This window comes from Dendropsophus ebraccatus, chromosome 10 (genome assembly GCF_027789765.1).
Source record: "Dendropsophus ebraccatus isolate aDenEbr1 chromosome 10, aDenEbr1.pat, whole genome shotgun sequence".
NCBI classification, from domain to species: Eukaryota; Metazoa; Chordata; class Amphibia; order Anura; family Hylidae; genus Dendropsophus; species Dendropsophus ebraccatus.
Genome location: NC_091463.1, coordinates 5,059,192 through 5,082,361, shown reverse-complemented (window position 1 = coordinate 5,082,361; position 23,170 = coordinate 5,059,192). Strand labels below are relative to the sequence as shown.

Below are 23,170 nucleotides of genomic sequence, written 5' to 3'. Positions count from 1 at the left end.
AGGGTATTTTCAGGATGGATTTGTAGCCTATGAATAGGAACAAGAATCCATGAAAAGCAAGCAGAGATATTGAACATGTGTTTGTGCCTTATTGACTCTTAATGATGTCTGTTGTTTTTATTCCAGGCATCAGATAAAGGACTTTACACCTGTAAGATGTCCAACGTGGCCGGAGAAGCTGAGCTAAGCTACACAGTGATCATACAGGGTGAGTGGGGACAATGTATCAGGCCTGGGAGATGTGCCCATGCAGATATGAATCCCCTCTAATAGCTATGACTCTCCTGTGTGTGCAGTGCCGACATCCATCACTCATCCACACAATGAGACCATCCAGCTGATGCTTGGGAACTCCATCGTCCTGTCCTGCGAAGCTGAAGGCTCCCCCCCTCCCAGGATCACATGGCTCAAAGACGGAAAACTTCTAGGTAAATACTTTATATAGTCAATGCAGATTATTACACACATTGGGCCTCATTCACTAACAATCTGTCAATTTTAGGCTGGCGGTTGTGTTGTTTTTTTTTTTGTGTCCCATTGTCCTTTGTAAATCTGGAGGGTTTTTCACATGACAAATCTAAAACCTGACCATGCCGCCACGCTAGCAGTGGCTCATATTTAAAATGAAGAACAAAATGACGGTTTGCTTAATAAGTATGTTCGTTGCGGCAGGTTTTAAGGACAGGCCCACGACACGCTTACTTCACAGGTTTTTTGAGAAAAATGATGGGTTGGTCAAGTTTATGCTAAATTGGTGTCGCACCTTTAGTATTTGACGGAATACTAAATTGACAGGAAAATGGACAGGAACATGTTAGTATATCAGCCCCATTAGGTTAAAGGGCCCTGGATACGGACAAGTTATTAGCCAGGAGAGTTGGAAAAAAAGTGTATTTACCCTCTGGGCTCCTTGTGATCTGGCATCCTGTTTCTTCTGCTCTCCCGTCCATTCGCAGGGTCTTCAGGCCCCGCCTCCTCCATAATGATTGACAGTCTTATAAATGTAATGACAGTGATTTTGCTTGCTCCTTGTTTGCAGAAAACTCTGGTCAGCTGGGGGTGATTATAACTGGAAGCAGACTCCAGATCAACCGCGTACAACCTGTGCACTCCGGACAATACACCTGCATAGCGCAGAACCCGCTGTCTGAGTCTCACAAGGATTTCCTGTTGCTGATACAAGGTAACAGGGGGCATATGATGTTGTATAATAATCTGACATCTATACACAGACATTTACCTATGGGTGGTATCATCTCATTGCTGTTATTTGTATTGTGCAGTGGCCCCGAGAATCCTGGGCTCTGACCAGCCCAGTGAGCGGATCATCCAGGTGACACGGGAGGTGACACTCGACTGTCAAGCGGAGGGCTCCCCACCACCCCAGATATTATGGCTGAAGGATGGGAGACCCCTGGATTCTCTTTCTTTTCCAAACATTCGGTGAGTATATTCAATGATGTGACAAGAAATGGACTTTTAGTTTTATGTAAAAAGCTTCGTAATCGTATAGTGAAGGTGTCTGCAAATCTCTCATTTACTTCGTATTATATTGTGACCCATTGTACATCATAGGCGATAGCGCTGGTCTGCTGCCACCCCTGCTATTGCACGAGGTGCGGCCTATTACACGGCCAGCAGACTGTCACTAACCGCATCGGGATTTTGGTTCCCCTTGTAAACCAGCAATGAGCCGTTTTACAACCTGAGCTATTACACGAAGCGGTTATCGTCCAAAATGGGCAGTAATCGGACAAGTACGGAAAATAATCGGTTCATGTAATAGGGCCCTTAGGGTGGCATCCAACTTCAGCAGCCACTACTAATCAAATGCTGCACGCTGCTCCCCCAGGCTCCCTGTGGATGGACATTCCCTGGTCCTCACCTCAGTCCAGGCCTCGGACTCCGGACGCTATACCTGTCTGGCTCGCAACGTTGCAGGAGAAGATACAAAGGTTTTCGCGTTGAACGTTCTTGGTGAGTGAGATTTTGATGTGGCTGTAGAGAATTGGAAATATTTTTTTTTCATCTCTAAAATCTTACATTTTGTCTTTTTGGCACTTACAGCGCCCCCAGTGTTTGAATCAGGCACCAATGTTTCTGAGACTCTCAGCAGCGTTCCTGGATCTCAGGTGACCCTGGAATGTCACGCCAGCGGCTCCCTGCCCATGCAGCTGACCTGGCTGAAGGACGGGAATCAGCTGCCGACTTCTCGTCTCCTCAGAATCTCCTCAGGGGGGCGAATTCTACGGTAAGGAATTGGATTTGGCTGCGTGGCCTGAGTATAGTGGCTGCAGTGGCTCAGCTGGGGTCCTGGGTTTGAATGGTAGGTACAGGATAGATGATAAGTGGCTGGTCTCTGGCTACCACATGACTGCCTTTCCATAGAAACAAGTTATATGGGACCCCTGCTGTTGTGATTGTTTCGCAGGTGGGGCACCAGAGATCAGGCACTTATCCTGTAGATAGGCAATGCGTCTTCAATAGAGATGAGCGAACCTGGAGCCGATGCTCGAGTCGATCCGAACCCGAACTTTCGGCATTTGATTAGCGGTGGCTGCTGAAGTTGGATAAAGCCCTAAAGGCCCTATTCCACGGGTCGTTTAGAGGAGCAATATCGTTCGTATTCGGCCGATATCGGCCGCTACGAACGATATTCGTCCAGTGGAATAGAGTGCAACGATCAGCCGACATCGTTCATGTCGGCTGATCGTTGCAGTCGCTTGTTTTTCAACATGTTGAAAAACAAGCGACTGATATAGCAGCGATCTGCTGCCGTCGCTCCGTTGAATAGGAGCATCGGCAGCAGACGCTGCTATATCCTATGGGCTGCCCGGACGATCAGCGATCCCCCGGGCAGCCCCCCCAGCAGCTCCCCGCCGCCCCTCCCGCACTCACCCGCTCGCTGACGCCGCGTTGAATAGCGGCGGCAGCGAGCGGGGAACGAGGAGCAAACGAGCGCTAATAGCGCTCGTTTGCTCCTCCAAACGACTCGTGTAATAGGGGCATAAGGCTATGTGGAAATCATGGATATAGTCATTGGCTGTATCCATGTTTTCCAGACAACCTTAGAGCTTTATCCAAGTTCAGCAGCCGCCACTAATCAAATACCGAACGTTCGGGTTCAGATCGACTCGAAGCCGAACCCGGTTCGCTCATCTCTAGTCTTCAAGCATTTAGTTAACGTTTTATTCTATGGTTTTGTAACTCAGTTCTATTGAAGTGAATGGAGCTTAATTGCAAACCGCCCCTGCTGGAGACAAGAGTGGTGCTGTCTCTGCAAGAAAGTGGCCATGTTATAACCCCTTCAAGCTCTATCGGCTCAGCTGCGTGCTTCACTCAGCTGATCGCTGCTCTACCCCTCTCATTGCAGATGTCGGTTCCATAGACTTACTATAGATGCTGACTCCTATAAAAAGATGGAGAGAGCAGAGAGCCAGAGAGTGAAGAGTTTAGTCTTGTGCTTCTCCTAGCTCTATGTAGTATTCAGTAAGGGTCTAAACACCCAGAGGTCCAGGGAGTAAAGCATTGAGTCGGGTGCTTCTCCCAACTGGTCCCAACCTTGCTTCACTATCTGCAGCGTACATGTACACTAACCTGTAAGCACCACACACTGCACAGCTGTAAATGAGATGTATCTCTTCTTTTGGCTGGCAGAATATCCCATGTGCAGGCGTCAGATGCCGGGGTTTACACATGTCTAGCATCAAGCCCTGCTGGAACCGCAGAGAAGAGCTTCACCCTTCTGGTAGAGGGTAAGTACTGAAGCTCCATGTTTCCTGAGGTTCAGCCTGTAGAATAGATGTATTATATGTGTTATACTGAATTCTGCTCCATGTTACTGGAAACGGCAGCTTAGCAGAGCTTTGTAATGTAGAGGGGGGCTGCTACTAATGTGTTCAGTGAGTGATGTAAACACTAATGACCTAGAGGGGGCACTGTTGAGCTGTGGGATTGCTGGGAACAATATTGTGAATGACCTTGATAAGACCCCGGTATTCTGGTGGAAGACAGACACTACCCATAGTGGTGACCAAAAGCAGCCAGGACACCAAAGAAGCCTCCCCCGTTACTTTCTGTATCCTAATACTGTTTGTGTTGTTGTCAGCCCTCCCTGTGGTGGAGCGATCGGAGAGTACAGAGGAGGTCACCGCCATCCAGGGATCTTCTGTCACATTCACTTGTGAAGCCCATGGCTCTCCATTACCCTCACTGTCATGGGAGAAGAATGGCGAGCCGCTGAACCTCCAGAGCAACCTCCTACCCAATGGGCTGGGAACCCGACTCCACCTGGAGTCTGTCAATGCCGGGGACTCGGGCCTCTACTCCTGCACGGCCCTCAATGCGGCCAGGAAGGTCAGCAAACACTTCCGTCTCATAGTGCTGGGTAAGTACATGAGAGAAACCCTCGGATGGGTCATTTTCCACTACATTCGTATTATGCCTATGATGTGAATTATATAGTGCAGTAGCCATCATATTCATGTTCTGCATGGTAGAACCTCCGAGGATCGAGGGTCCTGCTCATCCTACAGAGGTCGCAGTTGCTGTGGAGGAGCCTTTGGAACTGACATGTAATGCAGTAGGCTTTCCTGCCCCTGAAGTTACTTGGGAAAAGGATGGACGACCTTTATCACGACCAGAGCTGCTCCTAAGAAATGGGACCGTCTTAAGGATCGATAGAGTGAAGGTCTGTAGGCCTGTGTCTCTCATCACTTCTTAGGTCCATGACACTATAGCACATACTCTTCATGTACAGTAACTGTGTGAAGTCCTGGTGTTCGGGGCTTAACCCTTTGCTGTATTGATGTCTCCTGCCTCCTAGCTCAGAAGAACTGAAGTGTTTGTGACATAAAATATCTAGCAGAGGCTTCTTGCTTCCTCAGTCCCCTGGGCCGGACCTTGCTGCCTCACCTCCTCAGCCTTCTGTTTCTCACCCAGTCACTGTCACACACAAGAGCAGTGGTCTCCAGCTGTCATGGAGGGAGTTGCAGTCTGGAGAGCCCCAGGTTGGACACCACTGCCCTAGAACCAGAGAACCGTAACCTCACACGACTATGTGAAAGGTCCTGGAAGGGCTGTAGCCAGGCGTCTTCCATGACAGTGTCTGCAGCTATAATCTGACATGACCTTGCACTTCTGTGATCTACCACATAGCACACAACCTGATGCCTGACTACACATCCCTACCCTGAAGATTTATAACGATATATAACTATTCCTTTAGGCGGAAGATGCGGGAATCTATGTCTGTGTGGCTAGCAGCACGGCGGGAAGAGACACCAGAGCCATGTGGGTGCGACTGAAAGGTAAGCCCTCGTTCAGCTGAATGGCATACCCCCTGCATGTACACGACACGTCTGCAGGTCATATGGTCGACAAGTTTTGCTCTTTTCTTAAAGGGGTATTTCACTTTTTTTTTTAGATCAACTGATGCCAGAAAGTGCCAGAGATTTGTAATTAACTTCTATTAAAATATCTTCAGGCTTCCATTACTTATCAGCTGCTGTATGTCCTGCAGAAAGTGGTGTATTCTTTCCAGTCTGACACAGTGCTCTCTGCTGCCACCTCTGTCCATGTCAGGATTTGTCCAGAGCAGAAGAGGTTTTCTATGGGGATTTGCTGCTGCTCTGGACAGTTCCTGAGATGGACAGAGGTGGCAGCAGAGAGCACTGTGTTTGACTGGAGAGAATACACCACTTCCTGCAGGACATACAGCAGCTAATAAGTACTGGAAGACTGGAGATTTTTTTTATAGAAGTAAATTACAAATCTCTGGCACTTTCTGGCACCAGTTGATATGAATTTTTTTTTTTTTTTGGTGAACTATACTTGTCTACTTTGGGGAAAATTTATTAAGACTGGCGTACACATACTTACTCACACTTCTTAGTAAAGCCGGCCCACTTGTCGCAGGGCTTCCGCAAAATCTACACCTGCCCTTGAAATTATGGCGAGGGGGCGTAAGTGTTTACAGCTGGTAGACGCCATGTAGAAGGTCAGAATCTGCACCACGGGCGCAAGTTTTATACATCTGCCCCTTTGGTGCAATTCTGCTCCATTCACTCTAGAGAGACTACAATACCTGGGCAGCCTCCCCAACTAACATGGATGTGCCTTCCCTTGTTACAGTTCCTCCCAGTGTCATTGGTCCGGATGAACCTCGCTCGCTCTCTGTGTCTATTGGAGGACAGCTGGTCCTGGAGTGTAGGGTGGAAGGAGATCCCGTCCCAACTATTCAGTGGTTTAGAGGAGAAACACCCATCCAGGTAAACTGATGAAGCGCCAGGCCTTAAGTTAGTTAAAGGGGCACTCCAGCAAAAATCTTTTTCTTTCAAATCAACTGGTTTCAGAAAATTATATAGATTTGTAATTTACTTCTTTTTAAAAATCTCTAGTGCTTGTCAGCTGCTGTATGTCCTGCAGGAAGTGATGTGTTCTTTCCATTCTGACATACATAGAGAGGTTTTCTATGGCAATTTGCTACTGGTCTGGACAGTTCCTGACATGGACAGAAGTGGCAGCAGAGAGCACTGTGACAGACTGGAGAGAGTACACCACTTCCTGCAGGACATACAGCAGCTAATAAGTAATGGAAGACTGGAGATTTTTAAATAGAAATAAATAGCAAATCTATATAACATTCTAAAACCAGTTGATCTGAAAGAAAAAGATTTTTGCTGGGAGTTCCCCTTTAATTGCAGTGTGGAGTCTATATAGTGTTATTCTGGACAGCTGTGTGGGCACATTGAGTCCATATACATTTAGATCCAATAATGTACATTGATATATTTGTCCTCTTGTTACAGCTGGACAGACGGGTCCAGATTCTGTCTAAGGGCCGGTACATTCAGATCCACAACCTCCAGGCCTCAGACAGCGGGGAGTATATCTGCATCGCCGCCAACCCCATAGGCACCACCAGCCTGAGGTTTATAGTGGAAATACAAAGTAAGTGGATATGGAAGTCGTAGAGCGATCTCTCGTATATTCACAGTAGATGTTCACAGGGTTCCTTACATTGCAGTCGCACCATCTATCTTGCCTGGACCTTCTGTGGTCAGCGCCTCAGTCAACCAAACAGCCGTATTACCATGCTGGGCGGATGGGCTGCCAACGCCAACCGTCACATGGAAAAAAGATGGCAGCCTGCTCTCCGTAGAGATGTCCAGGTAACGCACCTCACTTCTCAGCATCCTCCACCACTTGTGTGATACAGTAATACTAAGGAGATTGACCTCTTGTTCCAGACTGGAGTTTCTGAAAGATGGCTCCCTGCGCATCCCACAAACTCTCCTGCAGGATTCTGGGTACTACCTCTGCACCGTCACCAACTCGGCAGGACTCGCTCGCCGTGGGGTAGAGCTACGCGTTTACGGTAAATAGCAGAACTTCATCTGGTTTCTTATTCTTACTATACAACAGAAGTTACATATAAAGTCATTGCACAAGTACACTCCATTAGCTTCTGTTCACACTACCATCCCGAGCTCCGTCAGCTGTGACAGGGGAAAAAGCGTCTACAGCGGGCGCTATTATTCCCCTTACAGATTTCTGTATAAGTCAATAGGGTCCAGCGGGAGCATGACCATAACCATGACTGCAATGTGAACATACCCTGTTGATACAAATCCTCTAATGTATTCATAATTCTGCAGCTTTCAGAGCTGAAATCTCCAGACTTTCTCTGATTTTTCAGTGTCTGCACAGATTTGCATAGACACTGTTCACATCTGTGAGGAGGTCCCTGTGCCCTTGGTTGCACTACAGATACCAGCAATGACCAATGGCTTCCATCTCTCAACAGTTAACGGTGGCTTCTCAGAATGGCAGGAGTGGGGTCCCTGTACCAGGACCTGTGGCCAGGGAGTACAAGAGAGAGTCCGGATGTGTAACAACCCCCCTCCGGCCAACGGAGGACGACCCTGCATGGGGAGGGACGTGGATGTGAGAGCCTGCACTCTGCCTCTCTGCCCAGGTACTGCCGGATCCAGAGAAAATATATCGCTGAATTACAATGACTGATAATTAATTTGATTTCTAATGTGATTTACGGTCTCGTTTCATCATTGTCTTTCGCAGTGGATGGAGGGTGGACCGGTTGGAGTAGTTGGTCTCAGTGCTCAGCGTCCTGTGGTGAAGGATCCAGACAGCGCACTCGATCCTGCTTCTCCCCTCCCCCGCAGAATGGTGGAAAAACCTGCTACGGGAAGGACACGGAAACTGAGATGTGTCAGCTCCCACAGTGCCGAGGTATCACAGTCACTAGTGGGAGGTCATCCATCACCTTAGTAAGAATGGAAGAGTAGCTAAGGGTCCTATTAGACAAAGCGATTTTTAATGATTAACGATAAACAATTGCAAACAAAATTGTTTATCGTTCACCTGAAATCACCATATTAGACAGAACGATAGTCGATCAGCTGTACTGATCGTTTGTTTCAGCAAGTTGAAAGATCACGATCAGCGGGCATTGTGCATGTCAGCTGAGCGTGACCTTTCAACAAGCTTTATTACACCAAGTGATTATTGGTTGGAATGGTTGGTAATCTGCCAAGGTTGGTTGATAATCACTTCATGCAATATGACCCTTACACAAGACAGTTATTGTTTAAATTTGAATGATATAACGATTATTCACACGATAATGGTCCCGTGTAATAGAGCCCTAAGAGTTCTGCGCTGCAAATGTTCCCTTACTCAGTCATTTGTAAGAAAAATCACTATGAAACAGAAGTATTTCAGGTGCTGCAATGGTGGCAGAGACAAGACCCCATCATGTATAGAAGGCATATGTGCCTCCAGGAGTGTACCACCATTCTGGATTTAGGCAGGAGCCTCCCTGTTACTTTGCAGAGATCTTGGAAATCAGTTCATGATGCACTGGATACACTAAATGTTCTTCCCTTTCTCAGCTGTCGCCACCCGCGTTCGCGCCAGTCTCATCGGGATTGTTAACGACCAGGATTTTGGACTCTCTGCGCTCAGCGCCAACATGACGGAGAATCCACAGACCAGAGCCACCACTATCAGCAGCAGCATCGAGAACATCCCGTCCTCCATAGGTACGTGGAGCCACCAACCATAGACGTAACGCCATGATTAACTATTGACTGTAACAATTCTGCATGTTACCATCCAGGACCCCTGATGAAGGTGCTGATCTCCATGATTGCCCCACTTTACTGGTCCGCTGCCTTCCCCTCTGATGGCACCATTAATGGTTTCAGCCTGACCAAAGGAGTCTTCAGGAAAGAGTCTCAGGTGGAGTTTGCCACAGGTAGGTCTCGCCCCCTGTATTTACACCCGCTGGATCCTCCTAAGTATTGTCATGTATATCTGGCATGTAGAATAGATGATGGATGAATGGCTGAGAGATACTCCGTGTCGCCCATTTCAGGACACAATGGGGTTGGATAGGTAAAAAGCCAAATTCTCTTATTGTGGTGTTGCTGAAAGTGAAGTAATGTAATGTGCATGGCTTACATAGGGGTTATCCAGTCACCTTCCATAGAGAGACACTAGTGGCATATCCACAGACATTGGGGGAGCAGATGGTAATAAGGAGGCCGCTGATCATTGCTTCTTGTTGTGTAGGTGAACAGCTCCGCATCACTCACATTGCTCGAGGCTTGGACTCCGATGGGACCCTGTGGTTTGATATCGTTATCAATGGATTTGTCCCGGAATCGCTCGCATCCTCTGATATAGTCCTCCAGGTAACGGCGATGCTGGGGAGGGCTCAGCACATTCTAAGACCGAGGAGGGGGATCTTGACTTTTACAAGCTACCTCCATTGCCGGTAGAGTCCTGCCCCTACGGACCCTGTCTCTTATATTAGCCTATGCCCCTTTTCTGTGGAATAAGGAATACAATTGGATTCCTGCTGTGTTTTCCACATTTTTGCTGCATAGTTTGTTGCAGTTTTGGACATAGAACTTCATCCTGTGGGTCTTATCTGCACTCTGATGCATGGAAGTGCCAGTAACATCTTACTTACATAATACATACTAAAAAAAGTACAAACTGCAAAGCACAGTGTGAACTAAGGCATCCTGACATACTCGCAGTGACCAGAGGTCTCCTATGGCTTTGTCCCCCATGTATGATATACAGCCTTGTGTCTTTTTGTCCCCCAGGAATTCACAGAGACCTACGTGCAGACGGGAGCAGGACAGATCAACGCTTGGGCCTCCCCAACCTTCACCAAGGATGGCAGCTTTCTATCCCTCCGCTGTAACCACACGGTGGAATACAACCCGACCCTGGGCCGCCAGATAAAGAACGCCCAGAGGCTGTACGTCAACTCCATCCGGTCCTCATATCTTCCTGAACTGGAGGAGCTGCAATTCCAGCTCACAGCGTCACTTCAGGGAGGTAAAGGAGCCACGGCCTTCACTTTACTTCCCTTTCACCTTGTTAGATGCGGCCTGCAGTGTAAAGAATAGAGGTTTTCATTCTAGTCAGCAGCTCATGTCTTGGTTTTTCTTTTGTTTTCCAGGTTTGAATGGGGGAGCTTGTCCTGGAGGCTTCATTCAGTCAGGAGACTCATACTGCACTGGTAAGGGAATGTATACAGAGATGATGGGGGTTATCCTGTAGTCTGCCAATGACATGACAGCAGTGATACCCAATGCCAGCTGTGTCCACCCTGAGCGTCTGGAGTGATCAGGATCCACTATGTTCTACAAGCCATTCCTCTAGAAGTAAATGGGATGTGACTGGGAATGAGACTGTAGATATTCCAGATTATTGGACAATCATACAAAAGATATAAATATATATATAATTCACATGTTCAGGAGCCAGACCCTTCAAACCACAACATAAAATGACATTGAGATTAACCATGTGAGTCCATACTGTCTGCCCCCTATCCTGGGCTTTATGAGAGTCGCCATTAAATTATGTAAACAATAAACGTGCACCCAGCACAGTATTCTGGATTATCAGATTACAGATTAAGGGAATGGGCTGCAATGAAGACATCTTAATGCTTTGACTTCTCTTCCAGACATAGATGAGTGTGACCTCCGCCGACCATGCTCTCACATCTGCCAGAATATCCTGGGAAGCTTCTCCTGTTCCTGCCCCACGGGTTACAGTCTGGGAATGGACAACCGCAACTGCCGAGGTGAGCGACATGGGAGGAATTGTCACTGCTCCGCACCCAGTGTGATCATAAGGAACCTAAAGATATCTGCTTGCTGTCAGTGAATGCACACAAAAGACCTGTCCTGAACCATTGTGTCGTGTCAGATGCAGAGGATCAGGACAACAAGCAATGGTGTCATCATTCACTCACTCACAGCAAGCAGAGATCTTGGTCAGAAAGTTTTTCATGGTAGTTATGACGTTTCTTGTTTCCTGCAGATGTGGATGAATGCAGACTGGGCAGCCACCAGTGCCCCTCTGGCCAGGAATGCATTAACACGCCGGGATCTTACCGCTGTCTGCTGCGCTGCGGACCTGGCTTCCGACCTAATGCTGAGGGGACATCCTGCGAAGGTACAAAGCACTCGGGGATGAGAGGAGGGCTGCAGATACATCGCTTTCTGGCAGAAAATGTTGCAAATATTGAAAATTTTGGTGCACACAATTTTGTACACTTAAAGGGCCAATTCCACAATTAAAAGTTAAATAAGTGACAGCTTAGTCAATGGTGGGCGTCTGGGACCTCCACCAATCATCAGAAAGAAGGTGAATGAACAGAGTGCACTGGGCATGTGTGACCAGGTCTCCATTCATTCTCTGTGGGCTCCTGAAGATTGCCGGAAGCCCATAGAAAATGGATGGAGCTCTGATCACTTTGTTCATTCCGGGGACAGCTTTCCCTATTTTCAGGATCGGTGGGTGTCCCAGTGGATCAGCTTGTTAACCCTACATGAATTGGTGATAAAAAACAAATCACTATAATTATTCTTCTGTCTCCATTGCATTGGAGTTGGAGGAGAATAGAGCGCCATGGACCGTGACTGTTTAGCCTCACGTATAAGTCGCTGCTGTATGTCCGTTCTGTTCACTGAACGTTGGTTTCCATTGTCCGCTCTTCTAGACGTGGATGAGTGCATCCAGTCATCTCCGTGCCAGCAGAGGTGCTTGAATACCATTGGCTCGTACCGCTGTGCATGTGACCCCGGCTATGAACTGAAAGGCACGCGCTGTATAGGTGAGTGGGGTTCCTGGTCAGGAGTGCCCCCATCTCTTTCATCACAATCCAGATTATCTGACCTAATTCCCATCAGGCATTCTGGTTTCATGTAAGCAAAACTTTTAGCTGTCAGGGAATAGAGACACTGATGTTTATATCTCGCAGCTGAGGGTTTGTTACAAATGTATCAATCCACTGTGACGTAAACCCATAAGGTTCACAGATAGCTCCCATTTCCATTTTTTTTTTGAACGGCCTTGTACAGTTTTAGTACTCTTCAAAGGGATGTCTACTTTGGATGACTTATTTTCCCTGTATGACCATTGTAGAAAATTGTGTGTGTGTGTGTGTGTGGGGGGGGGATCTCTGAATGGAACATGCTGATACATTATTATTAGAGATGAGCGAACCTGGAGCAGCTGGAGTCCATCCGAACCTGATTGTTCGGCATTTGATTAGCTGGGGCTGCTGAACTTGGATAAAGCTCTAAGGTTGTCTGGAAAACATGGACACAGCCAATGACTATATCCATGATTTCCACATAGCCTTAGGGCTTTATCCACCTTCATCAGCCCCCGCTAATCACATGCCGAACGATCGGGTTCTGATGGACTCCAGCATGCTCCAGGTTCGCTCATCTCTTTTTATGCATGAACGTTGAGAATTATGGGTAAATGACTTGATCATGTGACCTTATACAATGTCTTGGTTGTCAGATATCAATGAGTGCCTACGAGGCGTCTGCCTACCTCAGCAACAGTGTACAAATACCCTTGGAAGCTACCAATGTATAGACACCTGCCCAGCAGGTACCACACGATCGGAGTCTGGAGCCTGCAATGGTGAGTGGTGCTGCGGTAATGTAAGGAGAAAATCCCTAATATATACACTTATATATATAAGCTATGACCAAAGACAAAGCCGTCATGGCTCCCTAGAAGAGTGCTGCCGATCATACAGAGTAGGGATGGTCCGAACCGAGTTCGGTTCAGGTTCGTACGAACCCGAACCCTCGGTAATGATTCCCGCTGTCTGCCCGCTGCGTGGAGCGGGCGGATCCAGCAGGAGGACCGCCTGGAAAACTGGGATACAGCCATAGCCATAGGCTGTATCCCAGTTTTCCAGGCGTTACTCCCGCTGGATCATGGAGCGGGCAGACAGCAGGAATCTTCTGCCGAGCGTTCGGGTTCATACGAACCCGAACCTCGGCAGGTTCGGACCATTCCTAATACAGAGCAGTCCACGCGTGGCCCCTGTGTGGCTATGGGGCTCTCTGATTTCTTGTACACCACTGGATATACATGTCCATTCACATTGGCGAAGGTTTCATCCCATTCACTATTGCTGAGGTCAGATAGAAGTGTCCAGTACTGAAGCAGTAGGTGCATTGCTCAATGTTTCTCCTTTACCTCCCCAGATGTAGACGAATGTCGGGATGGGTCCCACATGTGTCGCTACAACCAGTTATGTGAGAACACCATGGGTGGATACCGATGCACATGCCCTCGGGGGTACAGGTCCCAGGGTGTCGGGAGACCGTGTCTGGGTAGGTGTAACCACGATTTGTTATTGGTGGAAGAAGGAGGATTCGTGGCAACATATTCTAGTTCAAGAATTCTAGTATCTGAAATGTTCACGTTGTCTTTACAGATATTAATGAATGCCAGCAGGTGCCCAGACCCTGCGCGTACCAGTGCCAGAATCTAGCCGGCAGCTTCAAATGCCTGTGCCCGCCCGGCAAACAGCTTCTGGGGGATGGACGTTCCTGCGCAGGGCTGGAGCGGCTCAGCAATAGCTCCGGCCTTGGTAACACTGGAGCTCAGTATGAGCGGCCCATAACTAACGGACGTATTCATGGGAACAATGTCTACACCTGGCTGTCCTACAGCCAAAACAGCAACCTCATCGGGCAAAGTAGCTCAGGCCGGTGCCCACCTGGATTCATCCGCAGGAATGGAGTTTGTGCAGGTACATAGATCTGTGACACGTAAGGGGTACTGCTGTGTTATCACTGAGCTGTGTATCTAAAGCAGTACTCCCCAACCTGTAGCTCTACAGCTGTTAAAAAACTACAACTCCCAGCATGCCCTGACAGCTGAAGGCTACAACTGGTGCAAACTGTGGCCCTCCAGCTGTTGAAACCACACTCTCAGGACATGCTGGGAGTTGTAGTTTGCCTACAGCTGGAGAACCAGAGGTTGCTGAGCATTAATCTAGGCTGTAAGTAATTGACATATGATTCTAGAATGGGGTAGAGGATGGCGGTCATGTTTTATTCTCTTCTTCCAGATATAGATGAATGCCAACAGCGGAATCCCTGCCAGCATGAATGCAGGAACACAGAGGGCAGCTACCAGTGTCTGTGCCCATCAGGATACCGGCTCCTACCCAACAACAGAAACTGCCAAGGTAAGAACCAGTTCAGCCCATATTACTGCACAGCTGTGTTAGGCGAGGTTCACATTACCATTTTGCTTTCCGTCTCACTGTATCCGTTTTTGAATGTTTCCTTTGAACATACAGAAAAACGTCATCTACCACGTACGCTACAAAATGTAACAAAAAAATCGATTCTGGTCTGTATTATTTTTAGAATGTGAGTCAAAGGAAACCGTATCCGTATCTGTTTATGCTAGACAGCAAAATCCTAATGTGAACCAGGCCTAAGAGGACAGACCTGCATGTGAAAGGTTAACTGTCTTACAGCAGCACAGAGGAAGTCAGCAGAGGACTGTGCCCAAGTGCTTCTTATTCCATAAACTGCAATAACAAGATGAGGATAAAAGAGGAGAATATTGTGTGTAGTTACATTCTGTCACAGTGCTGGCGGCTCCCAGAACCCCCCATATACATATGTAACAACTCTAAGGACATAAGTTATAAAAAAAACAACAGTAAATGATGGAGGATACAGAAAACCATTATGGAGACAAAGACGCCGCAGTGTCAGCAATCAGTCACAGAGCGCCAGCGTCTGCTACAGTGTCTGCATTACTGCGTACTAATAACCATCATCTTATACAATGTATCTATGACATTTTCAGATAAGCCACATGTGTACACAATTCTGCTGCCTGGTCCCTAAATATCACAATAAATTCTCCATCAGGAGAGGAGAGAGAAGGGCTGGAGACTGATCCATCAGGAGAGGAGAGAGAGAGGCTGGAGACTGATCCATCAGGAGAGCAGAGAGAGGGGCTGGAGACTGATCCATCAGGAGAGGAGAGAGAGAGGCTGGAGACTGATCCATCAGGAGAGCAGAGAGAGGGGCTGGAGACTGATCCATCAGGAGAGCAGAGAGAGAGGGGCTGGAGACTGATCCATCAGGAGAGGAGAGAGAGGGGCTGGAGACTGATCCATCAGGAGAGGAGAGAGAGGGGCTGGAGACTGATCCATCAGGAGAGGAGAGAGAGAGGCTGGAGACTGATCCATCAGGAGAGAGAGAGAGGGGCTGGAGACTGATCCATCAGGAGAGGAGAGAGAGGGGCTGGAGACTGATCCATCAGGAGAGAGAGGGGCTGGAGACTGATCCATCAGGAGAGGAGAGAGAGGGGCTGGAGACTGATCCATCAGGAGAGGAGAGGGGCTGGAGACTGATCCATCAGGAGAGAGAGGGGCTGGAGACTGATCCATCAGGAGAGGAGAGAGAGGGGCTGGAGACTGATCCATCAGGAGAAGGAGAGAGAGAGGGGCTGGAGACTAATCCATCAGGAGAGGAGAGAGTGAGGGGCTGGAGACTGATCCATCAGGAGAGGAGAGAGAGGGGCTGGAGACTGATCCATCAGGAGAGGAGAGAGAGGGGCTGGAGACTGATCCATCAGGAGAGGAGAGAGAGGGGCTGGAGACTGATCCATCAGGAGAGGAGAGAGAGGGACTGGAGACTGATCCATCAGGAGAGAGGAGAGAGAGAGGGGCTGGAGACTGATCCATCAGGAGAGGAGAGAGAGAGGGGCTGGAGACTGATCCATCAGGAGAGGAGAGAGAGAGGCTGGAGACTGATCCATGAGGAGAGAGAGGGGCTGGAGACTGATCCATCAGGAGAGGAGAGAGAGGGGCTGGAGACTGATCCATCAGGAGAGGAGAGAGAGGGGCTGGAGACTGATCCATCAGGAGAAGGAGAGAGAGGGGCTGGAGACTGATCCATCAGGAGAGGAGAGAGGGGCTGGAGACTGATCCATCAGGAGAGGAGAGAGAGGGGCTGGAGACTGATCCATCAGGAGAGGAGAGAGAGAGGGGCTGGAGACTGATCCATCAGGAGAGGAGAGAGAGGGGCTGGAGACTGATCCATCAGGAGAGGAGAGAGAGGGGCTGGAGACTGATCCATCAGGAGAGGAGAGAGAGGGGCTGGAGACTGATCCATCAGGAGAGGAGAGAGAGGGGCTGGAGACTGATCCATCAGGAGAGGAGAGAGAGAGGCTGGAGACTGATCCATCAGGAGAGGAGAGAGAGAAGGGCTGGAGACTGATCCATCAGGAGAGGAGAGAGAGGGGCTGGAGACTGATTCATCAGGAGAGGAGAGAGAGGGGCTGGAGACTGATCCATCAGGAGAGGAGAGAGGGGCTGGAGACTGATCCATCAGGAGAAGGAGAGAGAGGGGCTGGAGACTGATCCATCAGGAGAGCAGAGAGAGAGGGGCTGGAGACTGATCCATCAGGAGAGGAGAGAGAGGGGCTGGAGACTGATCCATCAGGAGAGGAGAGAGAGGGGCTGGAGACTGATCCATCAGGAGAGGAGAGAGAGAGGCTGGAGACTGATCCATCAGGAGAGGAGAGAGAGGGGCTGGAGACTGATCCATCAGGAGAGGAGAGAGAGGGGCTGGAGACTGATCCATCAGGAGAGGAGAGAGAGAGGGGCTGGAGACTGATCCATCAGGAGAGGAGAGAGAGAGGGGCTGGAGACTGATCCATCAGGAGAGGAGAGAGAGGGGCTGGAGATTGATCCATCAGGAGAGGAGAGAGAGGGGCTGGAGACTGATCCATCAGAAGAGGAGAGAGAGAGGCTGGAGACTGATCCATCAGAAGAGGAGAGAGAGGGGCTGGAGACTGATCCATCAGAAGAGGAGAGGAGAGGGGCTGGAGACTGATCCATCAGGAGAGGAGAGAGAGGGGCTGGAGACTGATCCATCAGGAGTGGAGAGAGAGGGGCTGGAGACTGATCCATTAGGAGAGGAGAGAGAGGGGCTGGAGACTGATCCATCAGGAGAGGAGAGAGAGAGGCTGGAGACTGATCCATCAGGAGAGCAGAGAGAGGGGCTGGAGACTGATCCATCAGGAGAGCAGAGAGAGAGGGGCTGGAGACTGATCCATCAGGAGAGGAGAGAGAGGGGCTGGAGACTGATCCATCAGGAGAGGAGAGAGAGAGGGGCTGGAGACTGATCCATCAGGAGAGGAGAGAGAGGGGCTGGAGACTGATCCATCAGGAGAGGAGAGAGAGAGGGGCTGGAGACTGATCCATCAGGAGAGGAGAGAGAGAGGCTGGAGACTGATCCATCAGGAGAGGAGAGAGAGAGGGGCTGGAGACTGATCCATCAGGAGAGGAGAGAGAGGGGCTGGAGACTGATCCATCAGGAGAGGAGAGAGAGAGGGGCTGGAGACTGATCCATCAGGAGAGGAGAGAGAGAGGGGCTGGAGACTGATCCATCAGGAGAGGAGAGAGAGAGGTTGGAGACTGATCCATCAGGAGAGGAGAGAGAGAGGAGCTACATGCTGAGTATGTGGAATCCCCAGCCCTCCTTCCTTCTGGGGACATTGCTTTAGTTTGGGGCACAATGTCTTTGCTTTTCACATTTTCGCCACAGTTCCTCCCCACACTCCGATACGTGTAATATGCCGCCATCTTTGGATCAGTAATATATTGTAATCTTTGCCTCCTCCTCCTCCAGACATAGATGAATGTGCAGAGCAGAGAGTCAGCTGTGGAGCCAACCAGATGTGCTTCAACACCAGAGGAGGATACCAGTGCCTGGACACCCCCTGCCCTGCGTCCTACACCAAGGGCCCCAGCCCAGGGTAAGCGCCACACCGAGGACACAGCTTCACTACCAGATCATGTTGTAGATTACTGGATGATGACTTGCTCTTCCTCCCCTACAGGACTTGCTATCGTCGGTGTCTAACAGACTGCAGTACAGGCGGCCCATTCACCCTGCAGTACAAGCTGCTGACTCTGCCTTTCGGGATTCCTCCAAATCAGGATGTCGTCCGCCTCAGCGCCTTTTCTGAAGGGGGCGTCCACCAAAACCAAACCAGCTTCACCGCCCTGGAGCAGGATTCGGGCAGCCCGTTCGCTCTCCGTGACGATGGAGGCCACGGTATCATCTACACCTTACGCTCTCTGGACACTTCTGGGGTTTACAGAATAAAAGTGCAGGCGGCGTCTCACAGCGAGCAGCAGGGGTTACGGTACCAGAGCGTCTTCATCATCTACATCTCCGTCTCTCCATATCCTTACTGATTCCAAAGTCCCCGGCTGGACGGACGACAAACCCATTGAACTGCGACTGTGGAACCCACTGCCGCCCACATAAACTTCAGATGGACCAATGTTTTTTCCTTGTATTCATGGTGCCAGTAGCAATAAGGGACCCTGCCCAGACTGTAAGGTGCTGGCCCACTCCTGCCAGTCATTGAGACTCTTAATAAGTGGCAGTCATAGGACTGAGGGCCGGCCACCTCCCCCCGCAGCAGGCGAGCCTGCCCTCCAATGATGGCGTCACATGGTGCTATAGTAAATCCTGCATCCGGAGCCTTATACACAGAGATGGGGGAAGATTGTATGTATGTGAGTTTAGGTCTGGATGCTGCAAACTGCTGACATGTCTGCGTCCCTCTCAGGGAGTTTTATGGGGTCTCAGTCCTCACTGGCTTCCATGTCTTTCTGTAGAAGCCTATAGAATTGTATATATGTATCTCAAAAAAACAGAATGGGGCCCAACATTGGAAATGGTTCATGTTATCATCGATATGTACAGGAAAAGCTCTCTGCAGGCCCATACAGCCCATAGGGAATAGGGTGAGGGTGTATGGACTGCAGGGGCAGCCTCCGTGGTCTATACAGCCCATAGGGTATAGGGTGAGGGTGTATTGACTGCAGGGGCAGCCTCTGTGGTATATACAGCCCATAGGGTATAGGGTGAGGGTGTATGGACTGCAGGGACGGCCTCCGTGGTCTATACAGCCTATAGGGTGAGGGTGTATGGACTGCAGGGGCAGCCTCTGTGGTATATACAGCCCATAGGGTATAGGGTGAGGGTGTATGGACTGCAGGGGCGGCCTCCGTGGTCTATACGTCCTATAGGGAATAGGGTGAGGGTGTATGGACTGCAGGGGTGGCCTCTGTGGTCTATACGTCCTATAGAGAATAGGGTGAGGGTGTATGGACTGCAGGGACGGCCTCTGTGGTCTATACGTCCTATAGGGAATAGGGTGAGGGGGCATTGACTGTGGGAGCGGCCTCCGTGGTCTATACAGCCCATAGGGTGAGGGTGTATGGACTGCAGGGGTGGCCTCTGTGGTATATACGTCCTATAGGGTGAGGGTGTATGGACTGTTGGGGCGGCCTCCGGGGTCTATACGTCCTATAGGGTATAGGGTGAGGGCGTATTGACTGCTGGGGCGGCCTCCGGGGTCTATACGTCCTATAGGGAATTGGGTGAGGGCGTATTGACTGCTGGGGCGGCCTCTGTGGTATATACATCCTATAGGGTGAGGGCGTATTGACTGCTGGGGCGGCCTCCGGGTCTATACGTCCTATAGGGAATAGGGTCAGGGCGTATTGACTGCTGGGGCGGCCTCCGGGTATATACGTCCTATAGAGGCCTGTACACGACCTCTGTATTCTGATAGAATATAAAGAAGGGCCCAGGCAGTACTCGGTATCAGGGAGGCAGGAGCGGTTAGTAATGATACTATTATATGTGGGGCTTCCGGTTTATACGTTCTTATTATGTACTGATGGTTTATTTATTTTTTATGTCCCAATAAAGTATTTTATACGGTTTGTTACACAGATCTTACTCCATGTTTTATAGAATAAAAGGAGTTGTATGAAAAGTAAAGAGGTTTATCCCACCACCATAAGTATTGGCTCTCAATGTAAGGTGAGTAGTGGCGCCCTCAGTGATGCAGCACTGAGATGTATACAGCTGTATACTCCTTGTAGCTCCACCCCTGGTGACGTCCACCATGGCATGGCCAGCCTTATGAGCTGTGCTATGGTGTACCTGCCATAGACCAAGGAATTGTCCAGGTCTACAAAACTGATGTCCTTTCCTTTAGCCTGAACTTTAGTTCTATCTCTCAGCCCCCCTCCCCTCCACAGATCAACTGACCAGGTACAGTGCCATCCCTGTAGTAGTGTTGTTGGTCTGGTATTACAACTAAAAGCAGCTTAGTGCTATCCAAATGAATAAGACAAAGCTACAGTACATGGCAGATCTGAGGGTCGGACTCGGGACTCCCACCATGATACTGATGGGCTCTCTCTAGGTGGGTGCCACTGGGAATAAGCAGGAGCCATTCTTTGCTCTGAGGCCTTAAGACTTCAGGGTAACCCCCGCCTGCAGCTGCCCCTACTGATAACTGACTGGAGTGCAGAGTGCTATGCACTGTATGCTACATTTCCCAGAATTCCATGAAGCCAAGGGTACAAAATACCTAGTCACTGAGCAAGAGGGATGACAACATCAGAGGATAAGCTGATGATTCTCCTGCACTTTTGTGTATCTGAATGTGCTTGTCTCTGCTCAACCATACACAAAGAGCTAAGAGAATTGCTAATGTGCAATAAAATGAGAAGCCCCCCCCCCCTAAAAAAAAGGCAATTCTGCAGTTGATCCCATCTGGTTCACTGCTCACATACCACTCTGAGCCCCATGACAAGTTCTGTAGTGCTACCACAACGCCTCCCCTTGCAAGTTAGACCTAGCACCCCTGGGTTACCGCACCACTTTGTGTGGCGTCACGAACAGGATAAAACTTTATTGTGCCTGGAAACCCTGCTGTGCAAAGCAGGATACACTTTTGTGCGTCTAAAACTATTACTGGATTGTACTGTGCTTAAAACTACTGCTGCTGCGGATTATAGGTGTTGCTGGACTTTATGGTGCATGGTTGGAAATTGGCCACTGTCCTGGCTCCAGAGTCCTGCTAGTAGTCCAGAAGAGGCAGGAATATCATTGTTCCTCTATTTTCCCTTCTAGTGATTCTCTCAGTTTCTCTGATGATTTCAGCCTGTGGGTGTATAGTTACTCCACACATTGCTGGGAGATGAATGATCCAGATGGTCAGAGTTATAGTTTCATTTACATTGTTCCACTGACAGATCCAGAACTTTCACTAACGTTCTGGTGGAGAGAAGCGCACAGGAGCTCCTACAATGGCCTAAGCTAGGCCGGACTGGACCTTCTTCTCCTTCCTTTGCCTGGCCAGACTGGTTTGTTCCAGCCCTCTAAAAGCAAAAGCTTATGTTGGAAGGTCATGTGACCTACTTCTCATACAAATTATCCTCCAGAGGTGGCAGCACAGAGCACATAGAGCACTGCACACCCTATCTGCTGCTCTGTATATATCTGACTCACAGTAACCAGACAGGATTATACAGACTTGTGAATTTACCGCCACATCGCAGCCTATTTGCTTCAGTATTGAGTAGAAGAGGTATGTAAACACTGCAATTGTTAGTTATGTCTAAGTGCAAGGTTCCTCAACCAATGGCCATCCATCCACTACAACTCCCAGCATGCCCTCACAAACCACAGAGAACATTATGCAGTGATCCCCGACATGTCTCTCTCAAACTATTGCAAAACTCCCAGCATGCCCTGATAGACCCTCATGTTCTCCAACATGTGTCTAGGGGTGGGTCAAAGCATGTCATCCAGCTGGGGAGACACAGCTTGGGGAACAATGTCTCAATAACAATGAGTTATATTTGTAATTACAAAATGAATCAAACAGATAACTAATTAGTAATAATCACCATCATTGATTCCATGTTGCTTCATCAGAAAACCTTTGTCTTTGATTTTCCCTTGCGCTGTCTTACCAGAGTTTGCCCACTAGATGGCAGTGTTCCCTCACTCCCTGCACATTGCCCTCTATGAGGCTCAGCTCTGAGCTCAGGAGCCCCTTGAACTTTTTCCCCTTTGCCCTGTGGCTGCTCTTTGCCCTCGGGGTGGGGTGGGGAGGGGCTGGATCTTGGCTTCATTGCACTTTCCAGATATTCTGCTGTGTTGGTTTCCCTCCTGTGGTGGATTGTGCTGTGGCCCCTGAGGAGGAGAATGCGGCCCCTGAGAGATGTCAGGAATGCCCCTAATGCTGGAATGTGGCCGGGGAATTCCTGCCTGCCCTGAGCTGCTGCTGCACTGCTGGGGGTTGTGCTCCGCTCCTTACCTGCACGTTATATTATCACACAGCAGAGAGACGGATAAATATTCAGGAATCTGCGAGGCTTAGATACAGCAGCTCCGCAGACAGTATCACACATGATAGGCTTAGATACAGCAGCACCGCAGACAGGATCACACATCATAGGCTTAGATACAGCAGCTCCGCAGACAGGATCACACATGATAGGCTTAGATACAGCAGCTCCGCAGACAGGATCACACATGATAGGCTTAGATACAGCAGCTCCGCAGACAGGATCACACATGATAGGCTTAGATACAGCAGCTCCGCAGACAGGATCACACATGATAAGCTTAGATATAGCAGCTCCGCAGACAGGATCACACATGATAGGCTTAGATACAGCAGCTCCGCAGACAGGATCACACATGATAGGCTTAGATACAGCAGCTCCGCAGACAGGATCACACATGATAGGCTTAGATACAGTAGCTCCGCAGACAGGATCACACATGATAGGCTTAGATACAGCAGCTCAGCACACAGTATCACACATGATAGGCTTAGATACAGCAGTTCCGCAGACAGGATCACACATGATAGGCTTAGATACAGCAGCTCCGCAGACAGGATCACACATGATAGGCTTAGATACAGCAGCTCAGCATAC

The 23,170-nt window shown here is 49.2% G+C and overlaps 1 protein-coding gene across 1 annotated transcript in view; it reads left to right on the top strand.

The window, feature by feature from the left end:
• HMCN2 (hemicentin 2) overlaps nt 1-20,123 on the top strand; it is a 153,582-nt gene extending 133,459 nt beyond the window's left edge. Inside the window, exons 61-90 of the mRNA XM_069986836.1 lie at nt 127-208; nt 297-428; nt 1,040-1,183; nt 1,284-1,443; nt 1,853-1,977; nt 2,068-2,251; nt 3,658-3,755; nt 4,109-4,387; nt 4,500-4,690; nt 5,228-5,309; nt 6,133-6,269; nt 6,810-6,951; nt 7,028-7,172; nt 7,251-7,378; nt 7,808-7,978; nt 8,083-8,253; nt 8,916-9,065; nt 9,143-9,280; nt 9,598-9,719; nt 10,140-10,377; nt 10,502-10,561; nt 11,015-11,134; nt 11,374-11,508; nt 12,056-12,169; nt 12,868-12,993; nt 13,569-13,697; nt 13,802-14,119; nt 14,441-14,560; nt 18,033-18,159; nt 18,244-20,123. Coding sequence (XP_069842937.1) covers nt 127-208; nt 297-428; nt 1,040-1,183; nt 1,284-1,443; nt 1,853-1,977; nt 2,068-2,251; nt 3,658-3,755; nt 4,109-4,387; nt 4,500-4,690; nt 5,228-5,309; nt 6,133-6,269; nt 6,810-6,951; nt 7,028-7,172; nt 7,251-7,378; nt 7,808-7,978; nt 8,083-8,253; nt 8,916-9,065; nt 9,143-9,280; nt 9,598-9,719; nt 10,140-10,377; nt 10,502-10,561; nt 11,015-11,134; nt 11,374-11,508; nt 12,056-12,169; nt 12,868-12,993; nt 13,569-13,697; nt 13,802-14,119; nt 14,441-14,560; nt 18,033-18,159; nt 18,244-18,604 — 4,629 coding nt within the window. The 3' untranslated portion in view covers nt 18,605-20,123. The remainder of the gene's footprint in view (nt 1-126; nt 209-296; nt 429-1,039; nt 1,184-1,283; nt 1,444-1,852; nt 1,978-2,067; nt 2,252-3,657; nt 3,756-4,108; nt 4,388-4,499; nt 4,691-5,227; nt 5,310-6,132; nt 6,270-6,809; nt 6,952-7,027; nt 7,173-7,250; nt 7,379-7,807; nt 7,979-8,082; nt 8,254-8,915; nt 9,066-9,142; nt 9,281-9,597; nt 9,720-10,139; nt 10,378-10,501; nt 10,562-11,014; nt 11,135-11,373; nt 11,509-12,055; nt 12,170-12,867; nt 12,994-13,568; nt 13,698-13,801; nt 14,120-14,440; nt 14,561-18,032; nt 18,160-18,243) is intronic.
• Nucleotides 20,124-23,170: the final 3,047 nt, after the last annotated feature.